At 40.6% G+C, this 27718-nt stretch overlaps 1 protein-coding gene across 1 annotated transcript; it reads right to left on the reverse strand.

Annotated features, from left to right (window-relative positions):
* Positions 1-14208: 14208 nt before the first annotated feature.
* On the reverse strand, positions 14209-27338 carry LOC131921605 (zinc finger protein 58-like). Its single transcript, XM_059276334.1, has 4 exons — positions 27235-27338; positions 24190-24316; positions 23651-23746; positions 14209-15479 (listed from the first exon to the last, which is right to left on the reverse strand). Exons 1-4 carry the CDS (start codon positions 27238-27240, stop codon positions 14377-14379), a joined length of 1332 nt encoding a protein of 443 aa, XP_059132317.1. The 5' UTR covers positions 27241-27338; the 3' UTR covers positions 14209-14376.
* Positions 27339-27718: the final 380 nt, after the last annotated feature.

Consider the following 27718-nt stretch of genomic DNA (forward strand, 5'->3'; position numbering starts at 1 on the left):
GCAGAAGGCTGATTGGTCACTTCTCACTCATACTCCATAAGCAGAGAGTAAACAGAAAGTGGGGCCAGACTATAAATTCACATTCACGGCCCAGCCTCAGGCGCACACTGGCACCAGTAACGCTCCCTTTCTTAAAGGTCTGGTGGCCGTCCCATATAGTTCAGCCAGCTGGGGATCAAGATTCAAAAACATAAGCCTATGGAGGATAATTCAACCCCAAGACACAATAAAGTATTAGAACTTTGATAGAGTGACTGGGACCAGCCAAAGGAAAGGGAGGGGGGAAAGTGACATTTGATGCAGGAAAGTCCCTGCCACAACATGCTCCCTCAGCTATCTCTCCTCTCCCCCTTTCTCCCTCTTCCTCTGTCTCTCTCCCGCCCCTCCCTCTTCTCTCACATTCGATTTTGTTCTTTCAAACAGCAAAAGAAATTTCCCAGAATTAAATAATGAATAGAATGTTGTAGGGAGAATAATATGTATGTAGATGGTCAATAAAAGCAGAACAGACACAGACAGTTTGAAAAAAGTGCTAGATATGCAGAACAAATTGCAGTTAGTTCAATTTACTTTTCAAAAAAATGTAGGGGCCAAATCATTAGAAAACACAGTTTGGCCGGGCGATGGTGGTGCATGCCTTTAATCCCAGCACTTGGGAGGCAGAGGCAGGTGGATCTCTGTGAGTTCAAGGCCAACCTGGTCTACAGAGTGAGATCTAAGACAGGCACCAAAACTACACAGAGAGAGCCTGTCTCGAAAAACCAAAAAAAAAAAAAAAAAAAAAAAAAGTTTGTTTTTGGTATTTATTATCAAAACAAAACATTGCTGGTGTTTTGTTGACTACAAGTTTTTTTTTCTGAGAAAAAATAAATAAGTCAGTGGCATGTGACTGGTTTCTGCCACCTTCTCTCAGATTCCTTCAGCTCTATTCCTATGTTGTGCCCAGATCGTGACCCCCAGAGAGACCACCAAAGACAAGCATGCCGGAATGCAAAAGCAAGGTTTAATTCTGGGATATCCAAAAGCAATACAAGCCTAGGCAGGGACTTTGTCCAATACATCCAACGCAGTGGAGGCTGGAGGAAGTCCCCACCTATCTGTAAACTCAGTTTTTAAAGGGAAAAATCACAAGGTTACATCATTTAGGGGTGCTAGTACAGGTACAATTCTGATTGGCTCGCTTCTAGGGGCTTCTAGAAATCATGGCTTAATCTTACTTCTAAGGGAGTGGTTGCCCGCCACCATTTCTCATTGGCTGCCCTCAGGTGGGGGCATTTTTATGGTCAGTTACCCTGGAAACCAGGAAGAGGACATTCCATAGTCTGGCAGGCATTACCTCATGACTATCTTGTGACTCTGTACTTTTACACTTTCTGGTTTCTGGAATCTGAACTGACTTGTTTCAGTAATTATTGGCCTATTCCTAGAAGGAGAAATCTTAGGCCTTAGTTTTTGGGTGAAGGCATTTTGGTCTTATTTCTAAGATGGCTCATTTTGGTCTCACATTATAGGGTAATTAATACCAGATAAGGTGAGACTTCCCTGTGAAAAGCAGGGTATTGATTCACTCTGAATAGATTCAGCATTTCATTTAGAGATGACATCTGGGGGTCATCCATTCCTTTGCAGTCCCATGAGGACTGATGGCACACGCAGAGTTATCACAGTAGAGCCCCGGGTCCCACGGGTTCTCCTAAAGGAGTTGCTTAGTTGCCTGGCATCTCTCCTGCAGAGACAAGAATGGGCCATTGTAATTTCGTGGGTGATGTGTAGGTAGGTATGCTGTGGAGTAGAGTCAGAGGTAACTGTGCGTGCCCACCCACCTCCCCGGGCAGGGGCTCACATTTTCTCTGACCTGGTTTCTCATCTGAGAATTGGAGCCATCATAAGAACTGTTTTATCTTCATTTTCAAAGTCTGTGAGACAAGAAGTGGGGGATAACATCGTGAGATATCTCATGGGTTAAATGTAGCCTCTGCAAATTAATGTATTAAAGCTCCAACCTCAGTACTGGTCTTGGAGATTGAGTCCTCAGCAAAGGAGAAAACCAGCTCACTAGGGTAAATGCTAAACCCATTAGATGAGAGGTGGGGGCAAAGAAGGAGAAGAATGAGTCAGAAATGCTTGCAGACACCAGGTGAAGAGGACTGTCTAAAACCCAAGGGAAGAGGCTGCAGGAAAAACGGGCTTTGCCTGCACCTTGAAGTTAGATTAGAGTTTCCACAATTGAATGTTTTGGTTTGGATGTAGGATGCCCCCCAAAGAGTTAAAAGCTTTGGCCCCTACTCGGTGCTATTGGATGGCTGTAGAAGCCTTAAAACATAGGATAATTGGAGGCTTTGGGGAGGCGGGTGGCTACTGAAGAGAATAATAGGACCGTGGTATGTTCCTCTTTCTCTTTCACACCCAGTCCTGAGAAGAGACCTCTTCTCCATACTTTTACCATAACAAATTAAAAATTATAGAGAAAACAAAAATAAACAAATGCATAAGAGGGTTGCCTTTTAGGAAACAGTAGCTTTCCCTAGCTGAGCATTGATACGCAAAGTAAACTAAGCCACGAGGGATTCACCAATGGTCTCACATGGGACCCAGCACCTGGTGCTCTGACAGCCTGCCTTCACCTACCAGTATGTTAATAGGGATGAAGAATGGCATGAGTCAAGAAAGTCTCTTCTTCCCTTCTAGGAACTTTCAGAGGAAAGCAGGAAATTAATTCCTCCAAATGTGGTCTTCCATCTTTTGCCTCATAAAAACCTGTCACCCCAGCTCATGTTGGAGAGGATGTGGAGCAAGAGGAACACTCCTCCACTGTTGGTGGGAGTGCAAATTGGTACAACCAATTTGGAAATCAGTATGGCTGTTTCTCAGAAAATTGGGAATCAATCTTCCTCAAGACCCAGCTAGATCATTTTTGGGCATATACCCAAGGAATGCTCAATCATACCACAAGAACACATGCTCAACTATATTTGTATCAGCATTATTTGTAATAGCCAGAATTTAGAAACAACCTAGATGCCCCTCAACTGACAAATGGATTAAGAAAATGTGGTACATATACACAATGGAGTACTACTCAGCAGAGAAAAACAATGACATCATGAAATTTGCAGGCAAATGGATGGAACTAGAAAATATCCTGAGTGAGGTAACCCAGACTCAGAAGGACAAACATGGTATGTACTCACTCATAACTGGATACTAGATGTAAATCAAAGGATAACCAGACTACAGCCTACAACTCCAGAGAAGCTAGCTAACAGGGAAGACCCAAAGTGGGATGCATGGATCACCCTGGGAAGGGGAAATAGATGAGATCTCCATGAGTAAACTGGGGATGAGGGGTGGGCAATGGAGGGTAGGGGATGGAGGATGAGAACATAAGGGAATGGGATAGTTGAGCTGGAACAGGGATGGAGTGGGAAAACAGTGAAATAGATACCATGATAGAGGGAGACATCATGGGAATAGAGAGAAGCCAGGTGCTAGGGATGTTCGCCGGAATCCCCAGGGATGAGCCCAACTTAGACTACTAGAAATAGTGGAGAGGGTGCCTGAACTGAACTGGCTTGCCCCAGAGATCAGATTGGTGAATACCCTAACTGTCATCACAGAGCTTTTCTCCAATGACTGATGGAAGCAGATGCAGAGATCCACAAGCAAACACCAGGCAGAACTCCAGGAGTCCAGCCGGGGAGAGAGAAGAGGGATTCTATGAGCAAGAAACCTGCAGAGACGACCAAACCAAACTAGTGGGAACTCATGAAAGTTGGACCAACAGCTGTGGAGCCTGCATGGGACTGGGCCTGGTCTTCTGCATAGTGAGACAATTGTGTAGCTTGATCTGCTTGCGGGGTGGGGGCTGGCAGTAGGATCAGAATTCATCCCTGGTACACGAATAGGCTTTTTGGAGCCTACTGCCTGTGATGGGACACCTTGTGCAGCCTTGAAGCAGGGGGAGGGCTTGGACTTGCCTCTACTTGGATGTGCCTCCTCATGGAAGGCCTTGCCTTCTTGTAGGGAAAAATGGGGAGTAGGTTGGGAGGGGAAAGGTGGGGGGCAGGAGGAGGAAAGAGGGGGATCTTCGATTGGTGTGTAAAATGAATGGAAAAATTTTCTTAATTAAAAAAGAAGAAGAAAAACCATCGCCCCTCTCCTTTGGAGCCAGGACTTCTTCTCTGCGAGGCTTGTGGTTTGTAATCCATTTTCCCAAGTCTGGACTTGAATGAAGCTCTCTCCTCCACCTGCTGCTGTTTGTTTTGACAGAGGCCGTGCATAGCAGGATCTCCAGGCACCAGTCATCCTTCTGTGATCCAACACCATGGGAACAACTGGCTACAAACTGAAACCTCAAAAGACTGAACCAAATAAAGCTCTCCTCTCTGTGACTTGATAACCTGGGGTGTTCTGCATGGCAGCAGGAGGCTGGCTGGGTGAAGGAATCCACTTCTCTGAGTTACTTTGCTGTGTCTGTGTAAGGCTTCAGCAAAGGAACACAAGAACAAGTCATATGCAAATGTTATGCTGACTTGGAAAATGCACGTTTCTCACATCTCATACCCACCAAACCTTGTAGCAACAGTCTTACAATCACCATCGGTACCTTTATTTAAAAAAAAAAAAAAAAAAAAAAACACAAAAACCACCTTTTGCTCAAGGCACAGTGACATCAGGTGGGTGACATTTGTTTTGAGGAGACTCTGGCACACTCAACATCCATTTGCAGGCCTCTCACATCCACCTACCTGAAGCTTTTCATGGTCCTTGTCACCAATAAGATTTCTATGTCCTCGATCCCTGTAATGTACAGGCCTTAAGAGGAAATTAATATTTATAGATTAAAAAGAACAGATGCCAACTATGAAGCATATCAGAATTAAAATTCTCTTTAAAGAATTCAGTATTTGGGGGGGGGGGGGCAAAACAGCTTTCCCATACAGCAGCCACGACAGGCTTGGAGAACCAGACACAGCTTCTGTGACAGGCTTACTGGCAGGCAACACTGAGATCCAGGAAAGGCCATAAGCTGACCCCACCCAGGGAAGACTTGCATCTAAGGGGAAATAACTGATATTCCAAACATTCCCAGCACACACCCTAGACAAATATCAGCCAGTCAGGATCCTGAACCCTAGAAATCCCCTCACTCCAACCTCTACTATGATAAAAACCCCACCCTGCCTGGGTTCGGGGCTCTCTGCTCTTACCACTGTCCTGCAGAGAGTGTCTCACCACTCTCTGCATTAGACTGACAGAGAGACCAAGCTCCAAGCTTGAAATAAAGGCTCGTTGCTTTACATATGGGATTTGGTCTCCATGGTGGTCTTTTGGGAGTCCCCTTGATCTGGGCATAACAGAAGGTAATTTATACTTGGTAAAAGGATAAAATGTTACAATGATATGATATGATCATTTAAAACCATAAAATTGTGGTTTCTACTACATAGTAGTAATTTTAAAACAATGAGCAAGTAAAATCATAATTATATGGATTTTGAAAGGGCTTTGTCCCTCAGGCTCTCTAAAAGCACCAAAATGTAATACATTTTCCTTCTTTCTGCCTAAAAGCTTTTGAAAATTTAATCTACTCTTTTAGAAGATGGATTGCTTGGGTGGTGGATGGGAAACATGAAAATGACCCTTCACATCTCCCGGCAAGATTTCCTTCCCACTTGAATGGCCACTGGCACTTACCTCTTTCAATAGTCATTAAAATTAAGATTGCACCCCCAGAACACAACTTGTATTACATTCTTAGTCCAGGCCTAAAACTCCCCCAAAGATTCCCTTCAACCTAAGAATTCCCACTGTGCCCAAAGAAAGGTAAGCAGACAGCTTTACCCTTTCCACATTGACCTTAAGAGGTGACTTCTGAAATTAATGTACTCTGCCTCAGAGCCATTGCCAAATGCCAAATGTTACAGGTGTCTGAGACTCCCCTGCTCAGTGGATGGGCCATTAAAATAAAACAACATAAAACAGACACCTAGATTGTTTTGTGCTGATAATGGTTACTATAATGGTTTAGCTGTGGTATTTTTCTTCTTATATCAAGGTTTCTGTCTCTGCCTGCCTTAATTCCAATCCACTTATGAAGATCATTTCTCTGCTTGCAGATGCTGGACTCCTCAAGGACAAGGGTGTATCTTGCTTGTTTGTAAATTCTCCCTGCATCCATCATCACCCAGGGCATCTGAATAGCACCTCCCACAGTAAGGGTAATGAGGAAGAAGAAATTGAGAAAAACTGCTGATGATTGTGGAGGTGAAAATGATCTAAATTTGGTTGACTGTTTGGCAGATTGGACACATCCGAAAATACTTGAAGCTATTGGATTGTACACTTTAATGGGAGGGTTGTGATATGTGAATCATTTCTCACTAAAGTGGGAGGCCTATTGAACTCCGGCACTAGTCACGCAATGGGTGGCCACACATGTCCATAGGACAATGAGAACAGTCACAGCTACACCTCACATCCAGGCTGCTCCAAACGAGTGTGTCGCAAATGAGGTCAGTGTCCACAGCTGTCATTCAAGACATTTCCCCCAAAGGACCTAATTATGGACAGTAAAACTAATGTTTTGCGCATTTTTGCAGAAAATGCAGCAACTTTATAGAAATTTTAAAGCTAATGTCAGTCAAAGGACTGTAGGGGCTCAAATGTAGTGTCACACTGGTAGTGTTCAGCTAAACTCAGAGGTATTTTGCTCTGCTCCTCCAGCCCTGGTCAATGATGTCCCCTTTGCTGAGAGCCTGATGGAACTCCCCACCCCTATATGTTCTCAGAAAAATCACAAATGGCCCAGAGCCAACACCTACTACTACCCTCAACTCCCTGATATAAGCCTGCCCCAAAGGTCCCCTGATCACACAACTCCCATCCCACAGGAAGCCTGCTGAGATAAGTCCAGTTTCTCTGACTCATTCCTCTGCTTTATTTTCCTCACATGTAGAAAACAGTTTTGTGTTGTACTAAGATTTCTTTTTAAATGAAGACTCTGCTATATGATCTTAGGCTGTCTGTGGTTCTACATCATAGTTTAATAATTCTATAACATAACCATTTATTTTATAGATGAGAAAATCAAGCTCTTATGCTCAATTGTTAGTTGACAGCCCAAGGTCATATAGTAGAATATCGCATAATGTATTACATGTCACGCCAATCGTAGTCACATGCAGAGGGATGTCTTCCTTCTTATTATTTATTTTTATTTTAGTTTTGGTAAATACTTACGATTATACCTGTTAATGGGATTAGTGTGGCACATGAACACATTTACCAGCATGCTCTGATCAAAACAGTCATTTTCCTGTACCCACTCATTGCTTGGCATCACAAAGCTGCCCTCGGCATATCTGCATAAATGTGTAACATGTCACTGGGAACTGTAGTTCCCTCTCTGGGCAGAAGTCTGTAAGTAAAACATACTGGGCCTCTGGAATCCCTGGCCATGCTTTCTGCTCACTGTTGAGTCAGTTAATCAAGATATCCTATATAGCAACATTTTACCTAAACCAGTCAATCAAGACATACACAGCAACACTGTATCATCTAAGCTTCTGGTTTCCAGCAGGTATGCCCCGCCTAAAACAGAAACTCAGGCTGGGCAGTGGTGGTGCACACCTTGAGTTCGAAGCCAGCCTGGTTTACAGAGCGAGATCCAAGAGAGGCACCAAAACTACACAGAGAAACCCTGTCTCAAAAAAACAAAACAAAACAAAAAACAAAAAACAAAACAAAAAAAAAAAAAAACAGAAACAGAGAAATGGCACGTGGAAAAATCAGCAAGACCCTTTTGTAGTTATAAAATGATACACAAGATGATGAGTTGTTGGATGGCTGAGAGCCACCCCAAGTCATTCAGGTAGACAAAAGACAACTTTCTCCATTACTTGAAGGGCCCAATTTACAGAGCCATAGCTGGGAACAAGGTGAGATGGCAAGCTGACGTCATAGGCAGCTTGAGTACAGACAGCTGGGCAGGGCTCCCAGTCATCAGTGCTCAGAGCATCCTGTGGATTTGTTCCCTTTCATCCATTGGTTTCAAGAGCATGAGGCTGTCACCAGTGGCTTGGGATTTGGTTCTCAGGGGCTTAAGACTAGCATATAAGTATTTTTCAACACATTTTAAACATTGTTACTAAAGCCATGGTCAGAATCTGGACTTGACAAACAAACCAACTTTGCATGTCATTGGAAGGCATCTGTTGTCGCAGTCTAGAGAACAGCATGTTGCAGGGAAACTGTAGTGAGAGCACCATCCAGTCACTGGATGGCACAGAGAATGAAACAGTTCTGCGCTTGGCCAAGGTTTTTGCAGTGGACAGTGGGGCTGCATTGCAGCCCCTACAGCAAGGACACTTGGCATTTCTGCTGGCCCCCTTGCATCACAATTTTGTGTCATAAGGCCCTCTGTGGACTCACAAGGACTTCAAGAGAAAGTCAACCTAGATTATTTAGGAGAGTAATGACACCACAAAATGATACCATTCAACTAATATTGTTATTTTCACTTTTTAAATCTTGAGTTAACAAGAGATGGAAATATTAATTACTCTCACAGAAATGTTTTTAAAAATTTATTTATTTTATGTCAGCATTTTGCCTGCATGCATGGGTATGCACCAAAAGCACACAGTATCGGCACGAGTCAGAAGAGGCATCAGATTCCTTGGAATTGGAGGTACGGGGGTTTGTGAACAGCCATGTGTATGCTGGGAACTAAAAGGTCCTCTGCAAGAGCAGTAGGTGCTCTTAACTGCAGGGCCATCTCTCCAGGTCCACTCAAATCTAAAAATCACTCTTGTAATAATCTTTAGGAGCAAAGTATTATCTACCAAATTTCTTTGTACTGTATGTCATATGTTATAGCAAATAAAAACACTGTAATTTAGCATCATTTATTTATATAGACATGCATGTGTGTGGCATGCACGTGAACATCTCTAAATGTAGAGGCAGAGCCCCACTGCAAAACATTTGGCCCAAGCTCAGAACTGTACATATACACATATGCATGCACAATAATTCTGACATTTAAAAAGTTTCCCCTGACCTCCACATTCAGGAGCATACACACACACACACACACACACACACACACACACACACACACACTGTATAGACACATAATAATAAGCACACATTTCAAAATATTTTCCTTAGTTACAACAAAAGAAACACAAGAAACAGGAAGGAGCTTGATTTCGGTAGTTACAAAGCATCTCTACTTAAAATTTTAAATTTAATTTTAAATTTTAATAGGTTCAAGGAAGAGATTGGGCTGAAATTGGCCTCTTGTCTTTCTTTGTTTCAGAGCTCTTGATTATATATTTCCATAAAATGAGACAGGAAAAAACCTTAATTTGTGATGTGCCTTCAGGAAATCTTTGATTATTCTATAAGGTTTCAGGCCAAGAGTTGATGCTAACTCATGAGACACTTGCTGGAAGGCCTACCTGCTCAAAGCCGGCCAGTCTAACCCCTTGTGAACACAAGAATCCAGACAGTGGTATAAAAACAGTTTAACAGTGCTAGCTCTCCTAAGCCACACACTATCTGACTTATCTTTAAAAATCTCTTTCCAACTCAGCATGCTCATTCTTGGAATTACATGAAAACCTTGGAGGGTGGGCAGTGTTTTAGCCTTTGACATGATTTAAAAGACAGACATCTAGATCTGCCAGTCCAGTTTCCTACATTTGGAGAAAGAGATGAGGTTCTACAAAGTTTTGGTACAGAACAATTACCCTCAAGAAACACAGATCGAACTGGGAGGTGGTGGTGCACGCCTTTAATCCCAGCACTCAGGGGGGCAGAGCCAGGTGGATCTCCATGAGTTGTAGGCCAGCCTGGTCTACAGAGTGAGATCCAGGACAGGCACCAAAACCACACAGAGAAACCCTGTCTCAGAAAAGAAAGAAAGAAAGAAAGAAAGAAAGAAAGAAAGAAAGAAAGAAAGAAAGAAAGAAAGAAAGAAAGGAAGGAAGGAAGGAAGGAAGGAAGGAAGGAAGGAAGGAAGGAAGGAAGGAAGGAAGGAAGGAAGGAAGAAAGAAAGAAAGAAACACAGATCGACCGTTGTCTAGATGTAGGGGTCTTTTTGCAGACCCACAGGAGCTGTCAAAGCAGCGTATGCAGAAACGATGACTCAGGATTCCACCATTTACTCTCTTCCCCACACAAAGGGGAGCTGAATAAAGGAGCTGAAGTTTTCAGTTTGCAGAAGGATCTCTCACCAGCTTTGGTCACAACACCTCTGCACTACTGTGAAATACTCTTCACCCTTGAGAAGGGAGAAAGCGGATATACCCTTTGAGGACTCAACCTCCTCATGGGCTTTACTCTGCAAAATCATTAACCAGTGTAAGGGCTACAGACTTCTCTGGAATAGCAGCTGAATTATTCAAAGCAAACCTGCGGCATGTTGCCCCCATTCAAGCCACCTATTAAACCTGCTCTGTTTCTGTAGTCAGGCCAAAAAGTCCACAGGCTGTCTTCATTTCTAATGATGGGCATACATAAAGTATTCAGACACTTGCCAAAACTCAAATAGACAAAGTTTGGAAATATTCTACAGTAAATCTTGCCCATTGCAAGAGGCTGCCTAGGTGTTGTATTTTGAATGAGTATAGGTGTAGGTTGGTCCACAACATATTCCTCACCATGTTATGCTACTTCACCCCAGCCCAAAGCAACAGGGCCAATTGGCCACCAACTAGAACCTTGGAAACTGTGGGTCAAAATATACCTCTTCTCTTGGTAAGTTGATCAGCTCAAGAATTTTATTACAATAGCAGAAAGCAACTCTTATCAGCAGGCCAAAGTTTCCTTGGTTCTGTATTGTCATCCTTTCTGCGTATAATTGGTAAGTACAGTTCTGCAAATTTTAGGTACATCACATGATGACTTAAAATACATTAACAGTGTGAAATAATCTAAAACAATCAAGTTACTTAATACACACATTATCTCACATAGTTACTTTTTTGTTTGTTTTCTCTTAAATAAAACACAAGTGGTTTTATTTAAGAGAAAACACTGCTTTCATCAGATAATTTATTCAGTTTGCCATCTCTTCACATATGTACTTATTTTATTATCTAGATTAAACATGAAGGTAAACATGTAGTGTATTTCTTTATATGATTGAGTGACCTCAACTTATACATTTGATATCCATCCATTTTTCTGTAAATTTTGTAATTATATCATTTAGAGCTAAATAGCATCGTGTGTGTGTGTGTGTGTGTGTGTGTGTGTGTGTGTGTGTGTGTAATAAGCATATACATTTATATTTACCAACTTATTTTCTATTAATGTGTTCATAGACAGCTATGTTGATTCAGGTTCTTTTCAACGGAGAAAAAGGAAGCAATAAACATGGGTTACAAATATTCTCTCTGCCCACCAGCCTCACCTATCCCTCTCCTGCCTAGCTATTGGCTGTTCAGTTTTTTATTAGCCAGTTTGAGTGCCTTAGGCAGGCAAGGTGAAACAAATTCAACACATCCTTAACCAAGGAAGCAGTAACAAATGTAACACACCTTTACACAGTTAAAATACTATTCCACGAAAAGAAGAAAAAATAATATTCCACAGCATAAACAAATGAAAGTCATCTTTAAAAGTAAAAAAATATTTCACAACACTGTAGTTTCCAGGTCTTGTTAATTTTCACATGTAATTTTTTTTTTTTACTTTTAAAATAATGGAGCTTAAAATTAAAGAGAAATGAGGGATGTCAAGTGAGATTATGAGTCTCTGTTATACTGCTTAATCCTGGGGAATATATGATTCTGCTATAATATTTACTCCTGAGTGTATCTGTCTCTGCTATACGATCTACTCTTGACAGTGTGAGCCTTTGCTATATTATTTACTCCTGAGCTTGAGAGTGTCTGCTAAAATGTCTACTCCTGAGAGTGTCTTTGTTATATTTCTCACATAAGCTGGTCCCTTGAGCTTTCCCCCAGACTGTAGCTCTAAGAAATCATTCTTTTGTAGAAGAAATGTATATCCATTAAGGTCATTTCCATTCATAAGGAAATGTCCTTCTTGTGTTCTGAGTAAATTAATAACTAGGTCTACAGAGACTCCAAGGAGGAAGAAAACATTGACTCACATACACCTAGCAAACTCAACCTTTGTTCAAGGTGTATTGCTGACCACATTTTTAAAAAACTGAACCATCCAATAGAGCAGCCTCTCTTTGTTATATCTATGATGGAAATTAAAGCCAGAAAAAGAGTCTCTTTGCCATGTAATCTAGAGGCTTATTCATTTCTGTTTCCTCTAATGTGCATTTGTTTACATATTAAAAAATGTTTTTAATGAAACTCAATGATAGATGTGTTGTGCTGTCTTCAATTGACTGTTACACTCCTTCCCTAACTTTAGTAGTGATGGATAACCAGGAACAATAACAGCTGTGATCACTGTAGATGTAGGAGGGAGGTAAAGGAGGGTAGGGAGACCACTGTTCATTCTTCCTCTGTTGTACTCATGGCAAAGCCAAGTAGAAAATACAGGGTGAGTCTGGCCACATCTCATCTTGGTAAAGCCATCCCTGTCTCTTCACTGAGGTTACATTGCTGAAGGGCTTCTTAGTGCTCAGCTGCTGAGCCATTCTGGGAATCTACTCACTTGATCCCACATGGTACCTTCCCAGTAGGAGGCTGACCTTCGGTAAATTTTATGACCGCCAGATTCATTGGTTGTAATCACTGCCAAAACATGTCAAGTTTGGACATATCCAAAACTAACAAGGTTTAAATGGTATTTATTTTGGGAGAATTTAATGTTTTATTCAAATCTTCACATTCCTTCACCTATTGCTTTTTACCCTTAAAAACACTTCACTCTCCCAATTTGGTGGGCTTTTTCTTTGTTATTTCCTTCATTCCACTTAGTGCTCCCCCCATGTGTAGGGGTGTAGGACAGTTGACTGGAACCTGGAAGACTTTCAGAATGACTATCTCCCTCAGGAGCCATCAATTACCAAAAGCTCCTCTTGGGGTTTAGTCTGTGTAAGTGTTGTCCAGGTAGTAATAGCCACAGTGTGTTCATGCATGAAATGCTGCTGACATTTCTATCAATGTTTCACTGTTCTAGAAATGTTTCAACATTCCTACTGTCACACTGCAGAAATCTACCGTATCTGGCTCTGACAGTCTTTCTCTTTTCCCTCAGGAATCCCTGACTTTTGGCTTTAGATGTACATAAGGGACCTCTTTTACAATGTGTGACACAGGTGTCACATTTAGATCAGGGCCTTCCACAGGCTAATATTCTCTATACTTCGACCAATGTGCATCTGTGTATTATTCTCCATCCACCACATAATTAATATTTTCTAGTGGGCATTGACTTTGTGGGTATAAATATGAGAACTTGGGTTCATTTAGTTAGGATCCACTTATTAGAATAACAGCATTCAATTCTCCCTAGGGCTTATCATCTAGCCACACAAAAGTATATCTTCAAATTAACATTGCACCAACTACCATTTGTGGAATATGCTTTAAATCCAATCAAAAAGTGATTGGTTGCTCTCATAACTTTCCTGTCATTATTGCTCTATGGGCACTGTTGTTTTTTATCTGGGGTACAGCAGCTGCACCTGATGCCATCTCTGCCTCAGCTGATGACTGCGTCTCTGCAGCTGCAGCTGCTGCCTTGATGCTGAGGCCTTAGACCAGAAGGGCTCTCTCACAGTTTTAACTAAGTCATTATCCTTCTATTTTACCAATAAGGATTCTGGAGCCAGATGCTGGGTGAAAACCTGCTAGCTCAGAGAGACAGAGATTCTTACACACCAAGGGGAGATATTACAGGAGCTTGGATGACTCCACTGGGAAAAACAACAGTAACTATGACACAGCCCAGATCTCAGATTCCAGGTACCCAAGGGACAAAGTTAGGGTATGGTAAAGGTTTCATGGAATATTTATAGTTACAGAAGAAAGGGACTCATTAGTCAAGGCAGTTTAAAACACACTGCTTGAACACACTGTTGGATGTTACAGCAAAGAGAAGTCTCTACACTTCTCTGATGACATTCTTAATGTTTGTGCTATTGTAAGTTAGAGGTTCCTGTTGACATTCAAAATAATTAACTTAATATTCTCCACTATGGATTCCTTTGAGTTGGAAAAGATCTGTATTATTAGTAAAGATTTTACCACACTTCACACACTCATGGAGTTTGTAGTCAGAATGAATCATTTAATGTGTTTTAAGGGTTGAAGAGAAAAAATTTTTAGAACGTTTGTAGGATTTCTCTCCTGTATGAACTATATCATATGTTGAGTAAGGATACAAAAATCAGCAAAGTCTTTATCACATTCTGCCCACTTTTAGAGATTCTCTTCAGAATGAATTTTCTTTTTTCCTTTTTATGTCGTCTAAGGGATGAAGATGAGGAAAAACATCATCACACTCTTCACACTTGTATAGTTTTTCTCCAGTATGAACTCTCTTGTGTTTCCTAAGGCCTGAGTGGTAACGAAAGGCTTTGTTACATTCTTCACATTTGTATAGTTTCTCTCCAGTGTGAACTGTTTGATGTTCTTGAAGACTTCTAGAATAGGAAAACCGTTTGCCACATTGTAAACATGTATAAGGATTGTCTTCAGAATGGATTATTTGATGTCTTCTAAGGGACAAAGATGAGTAAAAACATCTGCCACACTCTTCACACTTGTAAGGATTGTCTTCACAGTGAATTGTTTGATGTCGTCTAAGGGATGAAGATAAGGAAAAGCACTTACCACACTCCTCACACTTGTATGATTTCTCTCCAGTGTGGACTGTCTGATGCTGTTTGAGGTGTGCAAAGTAAGAAAACCTTTTGCCACACTCTTCACACTTGTAGGGATTGTCTTCAGAATGGATTGTTTGATGTCCTCTAAGAGATGAAGATGAACAAAAACACTTGCCACACTCTTCACACCTGTAGGGTTTCTCTGCAGTATGAATTCGTTGATGTACCTGAAGGAATGATGATTCATAAAAAGCTTTGCCACATTCTTCACACTTGTAGGGTTTCTCTCCACAATGAATCCTTTGATGTTGTTTCAGGAATGAAGGATCATAAAAAGCTTTGCCACATTTTTCACACTTGTAGGGCTTCTCTCCAGAATGAATTCTTTGATGTTGCTTCAGCATTGAAGGATAGTAAAATGATTTACCACATTCTTCACACTTGTAAGATTTTTCATCAGTATGATTTTTCTGGTGTATAAAAAGTGATGCACGAGTATTGAAGGCCTTATGACATTCTTTACACGTGTAGGATTTTTCTCCAGTATGAAGTCTCTTGTGTATGGAAAGTGTTTTATGAGAACTAAGACCCTTACCACACTCTTCACATTTGTAGGGTTTCTCCCTTGTATGAATTCTCTGGTGTGGAATATACATTGAGTTACAATCAATGGCCTTGTTGTAAACGTTATAATCATTGGGTGTTGTTCCTGTTGAGTAAAAGTTGAGATATGAACAAAGGTTAGAAAATATTCTTCATACTTACAATACTTATCTTTTAAAAAGGAAACACTTATTCATACATATTGAAGTATCAGTGAGAAACTACAGTATATTTCAAACCCTATAGACACTGAGCATGAATGATAAAATATTGTAGGTAGAAATAATGTATACTTCTACTAGAATAAGTACACAACCAAACAGAACATAGACATAATAGCATATTATTCACAGTTTAATAGCTAAGTAAGTTATAAGGGCACTTTACAAATAGAAATAAACCTGTTAAACAAGAGATGTTATATAGCCAGACACCCCTAAAATTATAAAGTAACCAAGCCTAGAAAAGAGAAAGTTAATTGTGAATGTGTGAATTTGAGTCATCACCTAAATACAAAATTTTTTATCCTCCACATAGAGTATTATTTTGGAAGGTACAAAAGATATGCTGCACAAGAAGTAGATGGTCCACAAAAAGATTACATTTATAGCTCAAAATTTCAGTACAGTATTTTATGTTTTATTTAGATGACAAGAAAATATATACCTGAAACATATATAGTCATGATTTTAAAAAAAACAAACAAATTCAAATTCACCTGTGCATTACACAAATTTTGCTGAGAAACATGTTTGTCAGTGAATAAATGACAAAATGACTTATTTCTTTTGTTTATTTCTTTTTGCTTTTTCAAGACAAGGTTTCTCTGTTTAGACCCTGCTGTCCTGGAACTCACTATCTAGACCAGGCTGTCCTCAAACTTAGAGACCCATCTCCCTCTGCTTCCCCAGTTCTGGGATCAGTGAAGTAGATCAGTAGACCACCATTTCCAGACAATAAAAATATTTATTTCTAAGACTAAACAGGTATTGAGCACTACATAGAGAGACAGTAAACAGGGCATAAAAACAAGAAGCTTATGTTTTCCCATGAAGTAGAAATTCACAGAGCAGAGCTTGTAGATATTTTGTAATCTTACACTGTCCTTATGTACTTTACCAATGTGTTCTATCCATCCACCAAAATATATAGGGAATGTATAACCAAGGATTATAGGTTATATACACCTCCAAAATAATATCAAATTGCAGAGTAAAGAAAAAATTTTGAACCCATAAAATTTTGAAAACTTAGTGGTGAGCTATTAAGTGCATACTCTTAGTTACAGACAGTTTTGATCTTTGAATATATATATATATATATATATATATATCAAAGGGTATGCATTTTAAATCTTTATTACTGAGTGTGTGATAAAGAAAAACTTTAGAAGATATCTTCATCAAAAACAAACAACACTGATAGGGTCACTTTCCTCAACATGTGTGTAAGTGACATGAAAGAACTCATGTGTGAAGTTAGGTTCATACAATGGTTTCACACCTAGGTACTTAGAAATGTGTGCAATTTTTCAGATGTGTTGAAAATAGTATAGAGTCTATTACTGAACTGTCCAAAGTGACTGTTTTTTCCTGAGTTTTATCCAACTGATTCCCCAACCGAACAACCCTACTCTTAAAATGTTCTCACACAGCCTCACTGGCTGCTTTGGAAGATCCACAGTTTTACAACATAAAACAAATTGTTTGAACCAATGGAACTAACCACTTTGGATTTTAGGTCCATGGCCTGTGTGTGGTATGATGTAATTGTGGGTTTGGCTTTATAAAGCCATTGAAACTAGCGTTAGAGAGTGCTGGAATGACCTATGCATTTCCTGACACAAAACCCAGCTTTGTCCTTCTGGTCCTCCAATGGCGTAGGTGTGGGTATTTTTTCCAGTCCAGATTCTGGTAAGAAACCTGACAGGGAGTCCTTCCCTGGGGCTATTTCTTTTCTTTTTCTTTTTCTTTTTTTTTTTTTTGGTTTTTCAAGATAGGGTTTCTCTGTGTAGCTTTGGTGCCTGTCCTGGATCTCATTCTGTAGACCAGGCTGGCCTCGAACTCACAGAGATTCTGTGAGTCTGGGTCTGCCTCCCGAGGGCCTACTTCTAAGAGTAAAGTTGTTGACTGAAGAGGTAATGGATAAAACTCAGTTAAATCCACCCCTTCTGTCATTTCTGTGGATGCTGAAGGAGTGACTGTACAGTCCACTCCATCTGTGCTCGCTCTGCTCTTGTTCTGGGCCTTACACTTTGTCACCTTTCCTTACCCTCCTTGTGGAACAGAGTCAGCCACTCTCTGAGCTCACTGTGGATTCAAGGCTACTGGAAGCTGTGGGGTTCCTCTGTCCTCCTGCCTGTCCTCCATGGGCAGTGCCAACATCCTTTCTGAGGCTGTATTAGTGGGTCTGGAAACTCCATGTCTATTCCTCTTTAACCTGCTCATCCCTGGCACTGAGCTCTCCATTATGGTATTCTCTATGATGATACAAGCTACTTAATGTAGAAGGTCTGCAGGATTGATTTAGATTTTATACAGTACACTATAAAGGGTTCAGGAGACTGAAGTTCTCAGTTCCTGTATGGAATGTATTTATGTTTAAATTTTATTTTGGTATAAAAGAATTTCAATTCAACAATCATAATTTTAGAGTGTGAAATTTTTAACAGACATAAATTACTTTGTTTATCAAGTCTTACTGATGAGAGTCATTATTTTATTGTAAACTGTTACAACAAAGGTAACTAAGACACAATAGTTAATGATAAATGACCTAATGAATGGTGGAATATACTTAGTGTGCCCAGAGTTGTATTCACATTCATGCTAAATACAAACATAATTCATTTACAGACACAATATTAGATGGAGAGAAAATTTTCTACCTTCCATTATCCAGTCCTCTGTACATGTCATCAAGTTAAGCCTAAAGCAGGTAACTGAAATGAATTTAAGTTCATCTTCTTTTTTCCTTACTATGGAATAATATTAAAATTAGATGTACTTAAAGTAACTGGGTATTGGGCCAGAAGTGGTGACATACACCTTTAATCCCAGCACTCAGGAGCAGGGGCAGAAAGATCCTTTTGAGTTTGGTGCCAGCCTGGTCTACAAAACCAGCTCCAGGATAGCCAGGGCTATACAGAAACCCTGTCTTGAAAAAAAAAAAAAAAACAAACAAACAAACAACAAAAACCAAGAACAACAAAACAAAACAAAAAAAAGAAAACTGGTCATTAAAATTGAATGCTTGAATGCTTGAGTAAAAAGAATTCAATCTACACTTGAATGGCAGAACACAATCAGAATCAAATACCACACTTACCCTCAATGGAACAGAGTCCTACTGAAATTAATGGCATTCTAGTTTTGATACAGAATAAGGATGCATGGGGAACAGAACTTGTCAGTGTCTGCTGTTCCTGTCTCCCTCTGGCCTGTTAGCCAGACCAGGAAATCCTATTCCTTATCTGTAGGAAAGAAGAATCACTCCTCACTCAGGTCACACAAGACAGTGGGTGGATTCTCTCATGCTGAGGAGGATCTTAGATTCTGCACTACGTTCTAAATGTGCCAAGCAATGGAAACACTCATTGTAATTTTTCTGTACTCCATGTCTCCTGAACTGATAGTTGAGGATCTTATATACAGGAGAACCTAATACCTATGCCTGCTACCCAAATGGTATGTGAACTACATGCTAGTTCAAACGGCCATGCCCTGTCCCCTGTCTTTGAATTTCCTCCTCTCAACAAAGCCAACCCCAGAGCTGAGCTGTCCATGTCTGATTGTGTAAGGAGTCCTCAGCAAAGTGGTAGACAACATATGACAGAGGCCCTGACACAGGGCCAGTCAGCACAGCAGGGTGAACTGTGGCACTCATTTAAACTAAGCTGCTTGTGCCGTGTGTGGACCACCACATCAGGTAAAGAAAGCAATACGGCCTGAGGGGGAGGTGAGGTGGATGTGACAGTTCACCCAGATCACTAATTCTGAGTCACCGTCCAGAGACATCTGGGACCAGCTCCTCTGCTGTGGAACAATCTCTTTATATAATATGAATATGTATTACTCTCATTGTTAAGAAAAAGCTGATGGCTAGGCAGGATTTCTGGGCAGGGTGAATGCTGGGAAGAAGGGTAGAGTAAGAGGAGTTGCCAGCAGATGCAGAAACAAGATGAATATACTGTGTTGAAAGAAGTTACCACCATGTGGCAAAGGTTAGATAAGAAATATCAGTTCATTTTGAATGTAAGAGCTAGCTAAAGATGAGCCTAAGGTATTGGCTAAGCTTTATAATGAATATTAAGTCTTTGTTTTGGTTATTTTGGAGCAGCTACTGGGACAGGAAAACTCTACCTATAAATGGCATTCGAACAGGGTGCACATCCATCCACATGACACCTGAACAAGCTTAAAAAAGGTTCTACACAGGCAAAAAGGGAGCCAAATGTGGCTTGCTAGTCTCGAGTTCTCTTGTGGGCTGCAGTACAGAGATGCATCTCCTGGTAGCTGTGTGTAGAGATTTGAACCCCCAGTGTGAGCTCCACAAGTACACTGTGTGGTGTGTTTAGGGTTTTGCTAATATAAAATAAAAAAAGCCACATAAAGATGGGGAATACAGTCTGGATTCTGTATGTTGTTGCGTTGTGTTTGGATGTTTTGATTGCTAATGAAGGATCAGCAGCTGCTAAGACACATTGGATTATGAAAACTGCTGCTGGATTAAACCAACCTGTATATTTTTAAAATGTCTTGACTTTAAAAAAAAAAAATGTTACTTTGGGAGAGAGGTGATGCTTTTATTTACACAGGAAATGAGAGGCTGTGGATTCATTCCATGTTGATATGGATCAGGTTTGATCGAGGAAGAAACACTGAAAAATCCTGGCTACAAGCATAAAGAAATAAACCTAGAAAAACTACAAAACACATGATATATATTTTACATGCTCAAATATGAAACAAAAAAGCATCTTTGGCTAACTTGTGTATAACACACAGTCTATACTTGTATTAACACAGATATATATGATACCTTTAAAAGTTTATGTATTTTCAGAACAAGGAGACCAGACACCAATAAAAATGGATGGCCCAGATGATCTGACATCTCAGTGCACCTCTACAGCAGTTTCCTCCTCTGCATCCAAGACAGTTTCAAGGCTGCTGGCTGAGATGATCCAGCCTCACAGACTATACCAGCCAAGGCCTAACAATTATCTGGATTTTTCTCAAGGCTTCCCCAAAGATACTAGCACACACACATAGCAGAAAGTAGTCCAGAGAATGACTCCCACATTCCTAAAACATGGGTTATGGGTGTTTATCATCATTGAAGGGGAGTTGGTTACAAGATTTTATTGGTCTCAATTTAAAAAAAAAGGCTAAACAAAAGAATTAAATTTAAAGATCTCTTTCTAAAGGAAAAAGAGAGGTATGAGATAGAAATGATGAGATAAAAGGGTAAATTATTGAATCTACTTTAAGCCAAAAGACAACTATTACTCTCAAAATATTTCACATTGATATAGATTTTGGTTTATTGATATAAATTTGAAGTTAATTTTGTTACACTATGTATATTTCTATTCTTGTTTAAGGTATTGTGTTTATGCAGCTCTTTTAAAAATTTAATGTATAATTAAAAATACAGGTTAGTAGTTAGTCACCTATAATAATCAAACTTATAGTCATGTTAGCTATGTTTTCAAGGTCATAAACAGATGTATTTAAGTAGATAGTCTTCAAGCACTTCAAAGACCTACAGAATATGGCATTTGAAATGTTTTAATAACAAGTTTTTCTTGAAAGCAAGACATGTCTGCTCATGACAGTACCAATTTACTTCAAAGAAGATGATGTACACTGAAGAAACTACATATGGAGGTTCCTTTCTTTATGGCACAAGCTACCCATTTAGACAAAGAAACTGCCCTTGTGGTGATATTTTGTTTGTGTTCTAACAAATAAAGCTTGCCTGAAGATCAGAGGGCAGAGCTAGCCACTAGTTAACCATAGAAGCCAGGCAATGGTGGCACACACCTTTAATCCTAGCATTTTGGATGAGGAAACAGGAAGTGATATGGCTGGGAAGAGAGAGGAAGTGATAAGGCCAGCTTAGATAAGAGCTCAGCCCCCTTCAGCCTGAGGAGAAGTAAGAAGTCTCTCTAGTGGCTGGCTCCTTTACTTCTCTGATCTTTCAGCATTTACCCCAATATCTGACTTGGATTTTTATTATTAAGACCAATTAGAATTCACCCTAAATGCCCTTGCCTCGACTGATGACAGTATATTGTCCAAACTGGACCAACAGGACACAAAAACAGTGACTGTCAAACTTTCCCAAGGAAAGGTCAGACAGTCCTTCAAAATTCCCTGCTTCTCAAAAATGTCTGTCAAATATTTTAGGCTTTTTGGCCAAAGAAGATGCTCCAATGTTACAGAAGAACTCTGAGTGACTGTCCAGGAAGCCAGATGTCCCTGTCTGGGTAACATTTCACCCTGCTGGGGTCTTTGATAGAGTTAAAAACTAAATAATTAGACTTAACTTTTTCCTTAGTTATAATGAAAGGTAAATTAGATATAAAACTTTTGACTCACAAAGATAAAATAGATAATAAAATATATTCTCTAAATTTGCCAAATACAAATGAATATTGTAACTGGATATTATAACTATGATGATTACATGACAAGTGTTTTTGTTATATACAGTTTTATTACGTTAAAATTAAAATCTCCCTTTTTATTTAGACAAAAAGGGAGAAAAGCTGTGGAATAGTCCTTTTGCACACTGTGAAGATGTGTTGCTTTCATTGTTAATAAAAAGCTGAGTGGCCTATGGCTACGGAGGATTTTCTGGGCAGAGAGAATGATGGGAAGAGGAAGGGCATAGGCAGAGAAGAAACCAGCATGCAGGAGAGAGAGATATAAACATGCCATATAGAGAAAAAGTACTGCCACATGAAAGCACATAAATTAGGAATATAGGTTAATTTAAAATGTAAGCGCTATTATTAATTAGCCTGAGCTATCGACTGAGCATTTATAGTTAATATTAAGTCTCTGAGTGGTTATTTGGGAGCTGCTGGCAGACAGAGCTGATCATGGTCCTGAAAAAAAAACTCTGCCTACATTCCTCAGCCCTGCTCACATTAAAAATCTGGAAGCCAGTGAAAATATACAGTTGGAGGAAGTTGAGAATAACAGAAAACCTTGAGAAGAAGGGACCACAAGATTTCTTCAACCCATTGAACTCATGGTAATATTAGCTATAATGCTTCCTATAGAGCTAGCCACAGTAGCTACCCTCCCTGGATCTTAAACAAAACATTTTACTAGCTCTGATATATCTGTGAACATCAGATTTATACATAAAAGTTTCTAACTTCTTTAACAAGTTGTGACTGGGAATATGTCCAAATAACCGTTAGACCTAATACATGATACATATATTAACTTGAAAAAACAAAACAGGACTCAACAAACCATGGAGCCTTACAACTCACCTAAAGGCCTACATCTACTAACTGCCATGAAAGAGAGGCACACAATCACTTTGTGTGGGCATCCCTGAATTAACAGTGCAAGGCCTTGTGGCTCATCCTGTGCTACTCTTCCCAGGACTAATGGTCAGGCCCTGCTGACCCAACTGATGGTAAACGAGTTGAAAAAAACAAAACAGCCTCTAATGGCCCCATATAATGCCTTCTACAACGTATTAATGCTCTGACTCTTCCCTAAGACCAGTGGGGAATGAACTGTCCAAAGGGACTCCGGTTTGTCTTAGTTTTATCCAACTGCTCCCCAGACCCAAATTGTTCTAATCAACAGAACTATTGAGCCTCCTGTCACTCACTGCCTCTCAGTGATGGAATTTTGGATGTGGCTTAATAAACCCAATCATGTTCACTTTGTTGTAGAGATCTTTCTGGCATGAAACTGCTCTCAAGCTTTAAAAATAAATGACTCTCAGTCTCACCAGCACTGAGTTCTCTTTCCCTGAGTCTTACACTACAATGGAGAATCAATGAAAAGAAAAACCTTAGAAGTCACTGTAAATAGAAGCACAGCTCAATGTTGGGGAAATACAAAGCTTAAGAGACTTAAACCATCATAAACTTCTGAGAGATGAGCTTTGACAACAAAGACATGAAGGAGAGACCTAAAGAATGATTCCCACAGTGTCATGTTCCAGGATAATGGCAAAGCCTGCCTTTCTGTTGAATATTTGGACCTCAACTCCTCCCCCAAACCCCTCATTCTTACACACCGGGCTGCACGTTGGCTGCTGCTTGTCTCTTCACATCTGAAGATTCTTGTCTTTGCTCCAGAAATGTCACCAGGTGTGGCTTAGACACAGCAAGACCTGATTGTCCAAAAAAAGGAACAAGACTGTTTATGTGTTCTTTTACTTGGAACTTCCAGTCCATCATTGTACAAGCCTCTGAACGTCTATGGTCAGCTAGTGGCTAGCATCACCCTCTGACTCCAGGCAAGCTTTATTTGTCAGAACACAATAAAAATATCACACAACATGAGGGTGTCACATATTGGGATTACAGACAGTTGTGAGCTGTCATATGGGTGATAGGAATTGAACCCCGATCCTCTAGAAGAGCAGTCAGTGCTCTTAACAACTGAGCCATCTCTCCAGTCCTGAAATGATTTTTAATCCAGCAACCTCTCTAATTTTTCTGAAAACAAAGGATATGAAAAAGGCTGTTGAAATTCTCCCATGAGATACCATACAAAGTGAGGAAGCTACATGTTGATGGTGAAATAAGAATTCACTGTGGATGAGAGCCTCACCAAGGAACACAAGGTGGCTGTAATTCTCCAACATCACATCCCTGTACAAATTCCACTGAGCAGGCTCCAGGCATTCCCTCTCTTCTGCAGAGAACTCAATGGCCACATCCCAGAAGGACAGCATTTCCTGAAACAAAGATCAATGAATGATACTGCACTTTAGTTTAATTAAAACCATTAACAATATTAAGATACTAACAGCAATGATATATTAATATAAATATATATAATATAAAGAGAATAGAGACTGGTCCTATTGTCAAGGCTAAAACAACAGAATGGACAGAGTAGATACATTAAGAACTCCTGCATCTCCTGTCAGTATCCTCAGAGATACCTTTTCAGAGAATCAGACAAAACTGAAAACTGGTGGGAAGTCCAAGCCTGATGCAAAGGGAGGACTGGACTCCTGATCAGATTCCTAACAGTAGTGACCTTCCATTCAGAGCAGCCTATGTCCTGATCAAAGGACATAGTGCTTAAAATACACACTATACACATCATCAAGTACCAACTCCTAGATCTCCATCCAGGCTCTATACTTGCATATGTGTGGCATGAAAGAGGCATCAATTTCTTGTTTAATCCATCATGTATTGCAATATATTGACTCAGAAAGTGGAATAAACCATGAAAAATATGGGAGACCAAATGTACTATCTGCTCTGGAAACATGAATTACATATTTATAATTTAAATTTCAAAATACTATCGAAAGCTATGCCTATTACATTAGATGTCTAGATGTATTTGTGGATTTTAACAGTCCATCTATTGCTTCTGAGTCTTCTTAAAGTACCAGTAGTAGAGTGTAATCCATAAAGATTTGGGACATGCATACCTATATGCTTGACTTAATTTCATATAGAGAGTGCAAAGAAGAACACAATGGAATGCAGATTTTCAAAATGATAGTCATGGAACCACATACACATTTCAATCAAAACATGCTGCTGCATATGATAATGACTATGGAGGACACTACGGCAGCCACTTTTATAACCTGAATTGACAATGTAATGAAAATCTGAGCTGTTCAGGCTTATTCCTGGCATAAGAGTTTGATCCCTGTTCAAACCTTGCAATGTCTCTCCATGGCCTATGACACAGTTATATACATCAATCAGCAGGAACTGAATGTCCTCACCCAGCACACCTCCCCTCCAGAGTTTTCCAGATATGACATGTCTAACACTGCAAGGCTCATGCATGAGTTGTAAACACAAGGAACTCCCTCCCTCACACTGACATTAGAATACAATGAAAGAAGCCTGGGAGGAAAGAGACAGGACTGCTCAACAAGGGGAACTGGACTGGACCTGTGAAGAGCAGGAACCAGCATTAGCACTTGGCTTTACTGGTTGGATATGGCGGTGCCCATGTGAAGGACAGGGAGGAAGTGGTTTTGTCCTGGCTCACTGTAAGAACCATCTGCACACAGTGGAACCTCTGGTGTAAGGACAGGGGAAGGCATCCCAGCTGCAGCTGCAGAAAAAGACCCAGGAATGTAACCACAGCAGCCACATCAGTCAAGAACTGCAGAATGGAAATGAAGAAATAATGGAGTCTCAGATTAGATATGAAAGGAGCAAACTGGAAGAAATCAGTGAAACCAGGAGAAATCAGCATCAGATCATGACAGTGACAAACATAGATTAATATCCAAAAAGAATGAACAATTCTACAAACAGGAATATTTAAGCAGGGCATTGAGAATTCTTCCTCACAGTAAAGGCAAACAATTATCTAATCTCCAAATGTTAATGTCTTCAACAAAAAAAAAAAGTATGTTAGTGAAAAAACATTAAATTACATGTGAAATGTGTCAACAGAAGTTAATCACAAGTAGTTCTTAAGTCAGCAATGTGCTGATTGCATGGATTTGTCATGGAGCTCACAGTAAGAAACATGAAATGAAACAGAGAAAGTATTTCTCATGACCATGAAGTTAAATGTTTTCAGACACAGACTCAGGTATCCAAGACACCCCTGAATTTGCTATGAAGCAGGGGAGGACCAGAGGGTCCTGTCTCCCTTCACAAGTGCCGAGATGACAGGGATGTGCAATAGAGTAGACTGATGTTTCTTTTCTATCACAGGTCTATTTACTTTAAATCACATGAATACACACAGTCTGTGAGTTCTTCCTCACCCTGCTGACCCGACACAAATGCCTGGCACTGGAACCCAAGGCCATGAGAGTTTTTCATCTGTTCCTAGACATCCTGCTTATGGACTAGCTCAACACTTCAAGGCCAGGTCAGGACATGTTGACACAACCACTGTGCTCCACCCGACAGGAGGAATGGAAGACCTTTCAAAGTTAAGAAAACCCAGTCCTCAAACTGAGACCCGGAGACATCTTCGCCAGAACCACTTCTTCCTGCAGAAGATGCCACTCTCTCTGTACAGGCTGTATGCGTGTTCTCTCACCCCTAGTCAAAGCTTTTTTATTGCAGCAGATTCTGGCAGATTTTTCGACTGGTTCCAGAATTTCCCACATGTGAACTTTGTTTCACCTCGAAATTTTTCTCTATAATTCTCTAACTGGCAGAGATCATAATGAAGACTTCAAGACAGTTACATTAGGCGGCTACAGAGTTCAGGAAGGACCAGACCCCGTTTGCTCTACAGATTCTGAGAAATCTGACAGCGCCCATGTGAGAACGGCTCAGCTAGAGAAGCATGCTTCCCCACCAAAGCTGCTCACTGAGCTCCCAGCTCCACCTCAGGAGCAGGCAGTCAGCTGACCATCATTAGTTTGCAATCCTGGACTTTGCACTATCACCTACTCCGCGCTACCAGGCAGCTCTCCTGTCCCAGAAGACCAAAGTGGCAAGCGGCGTCCTAAGACAATCACTCAGAATGCAGTCCCTATTGCCCTCTCCCCAGCCCTGACCTGCAACCTCACGTGACCCAGCCAGTTCAGCACAGCACCTCCAAGGCAGCTTCTTCCGCTCTCTAACCAAACCCAGATCAGCTCCCTCCAAGACAGATCCCTGCACCCTGAACAGTGCCTCAGGCTGTGCTTCACCCTGGACCAACCTCCATGTCAGAGACGCAAGAGGAACGTACAGCAGGCAGGACTCGCGCCCAACTTTGGGAAAACTACTCACATGTGGACTGAAGGCCAGAAAGGAATTTCCTGGATGGCTCACCGTGATGTCACAGTGCCGCAGACTACATTTCCCAGAAGTCTATGCGGAAGAATTGTGGGAACCCAGGTGTGGCCTTTTCTCCCATTGTGGATTCCAGTCTGGCTGCCTGCAGCAGAGTATTGGAGGAAGGAGCTGAGTGAGCAGGACATTCCTGGGGCATGAACCTGGTGGTCACTTCCAGATCCACAACATAAGAAGTATGAGTGTGAGTCGAGCATTTGACGGGAATATTAGCCCAGTAAAATTTCTGGCCCATATGTTGTGATTTGAATCTTACTACAGCGTTTAAAAATCCATTGACTCTGTTTTACTTTAAACTAATGAAGCAATACACTAATGTGGGAATGAGAAGTACCTTTTAAAGATGATTT

The sequence above is a fragment of the Peromyscus eremicus genome, chromosome 11, assembly GCF_949786415.1.
Source record: "Peromyscus eremicus chromosome 11, PerEre_H2_v1, whole genome shotgun sequence".
Lineage (NCBI taxonomy): Eukaryota > Metazoa > Chordata > Mammalia > Rodentia > Cricetidae > Peromyscus > Peromyscus eremicus.

Bases quoted from the DNA above. Each gene is read 5' to 3' on its own strand.
- LOC131921605 (XM_059276334.1), bottom strand. The intron at 23,747-24,189 runs GTGAGGCTCTCA...TTGGACAATCAG, and splicing joins CAGCCACCTTGTGTTCCTTG to GTCTTGCTGTGTCTAAGCCA. The intron at 15,480-23,650 runs GTGTGTAAGAAT...TTTACTCAACAG, and splicing joins AGCAGCCAACGTGCAGCCCG to GAACAACACCCAATGATTAT.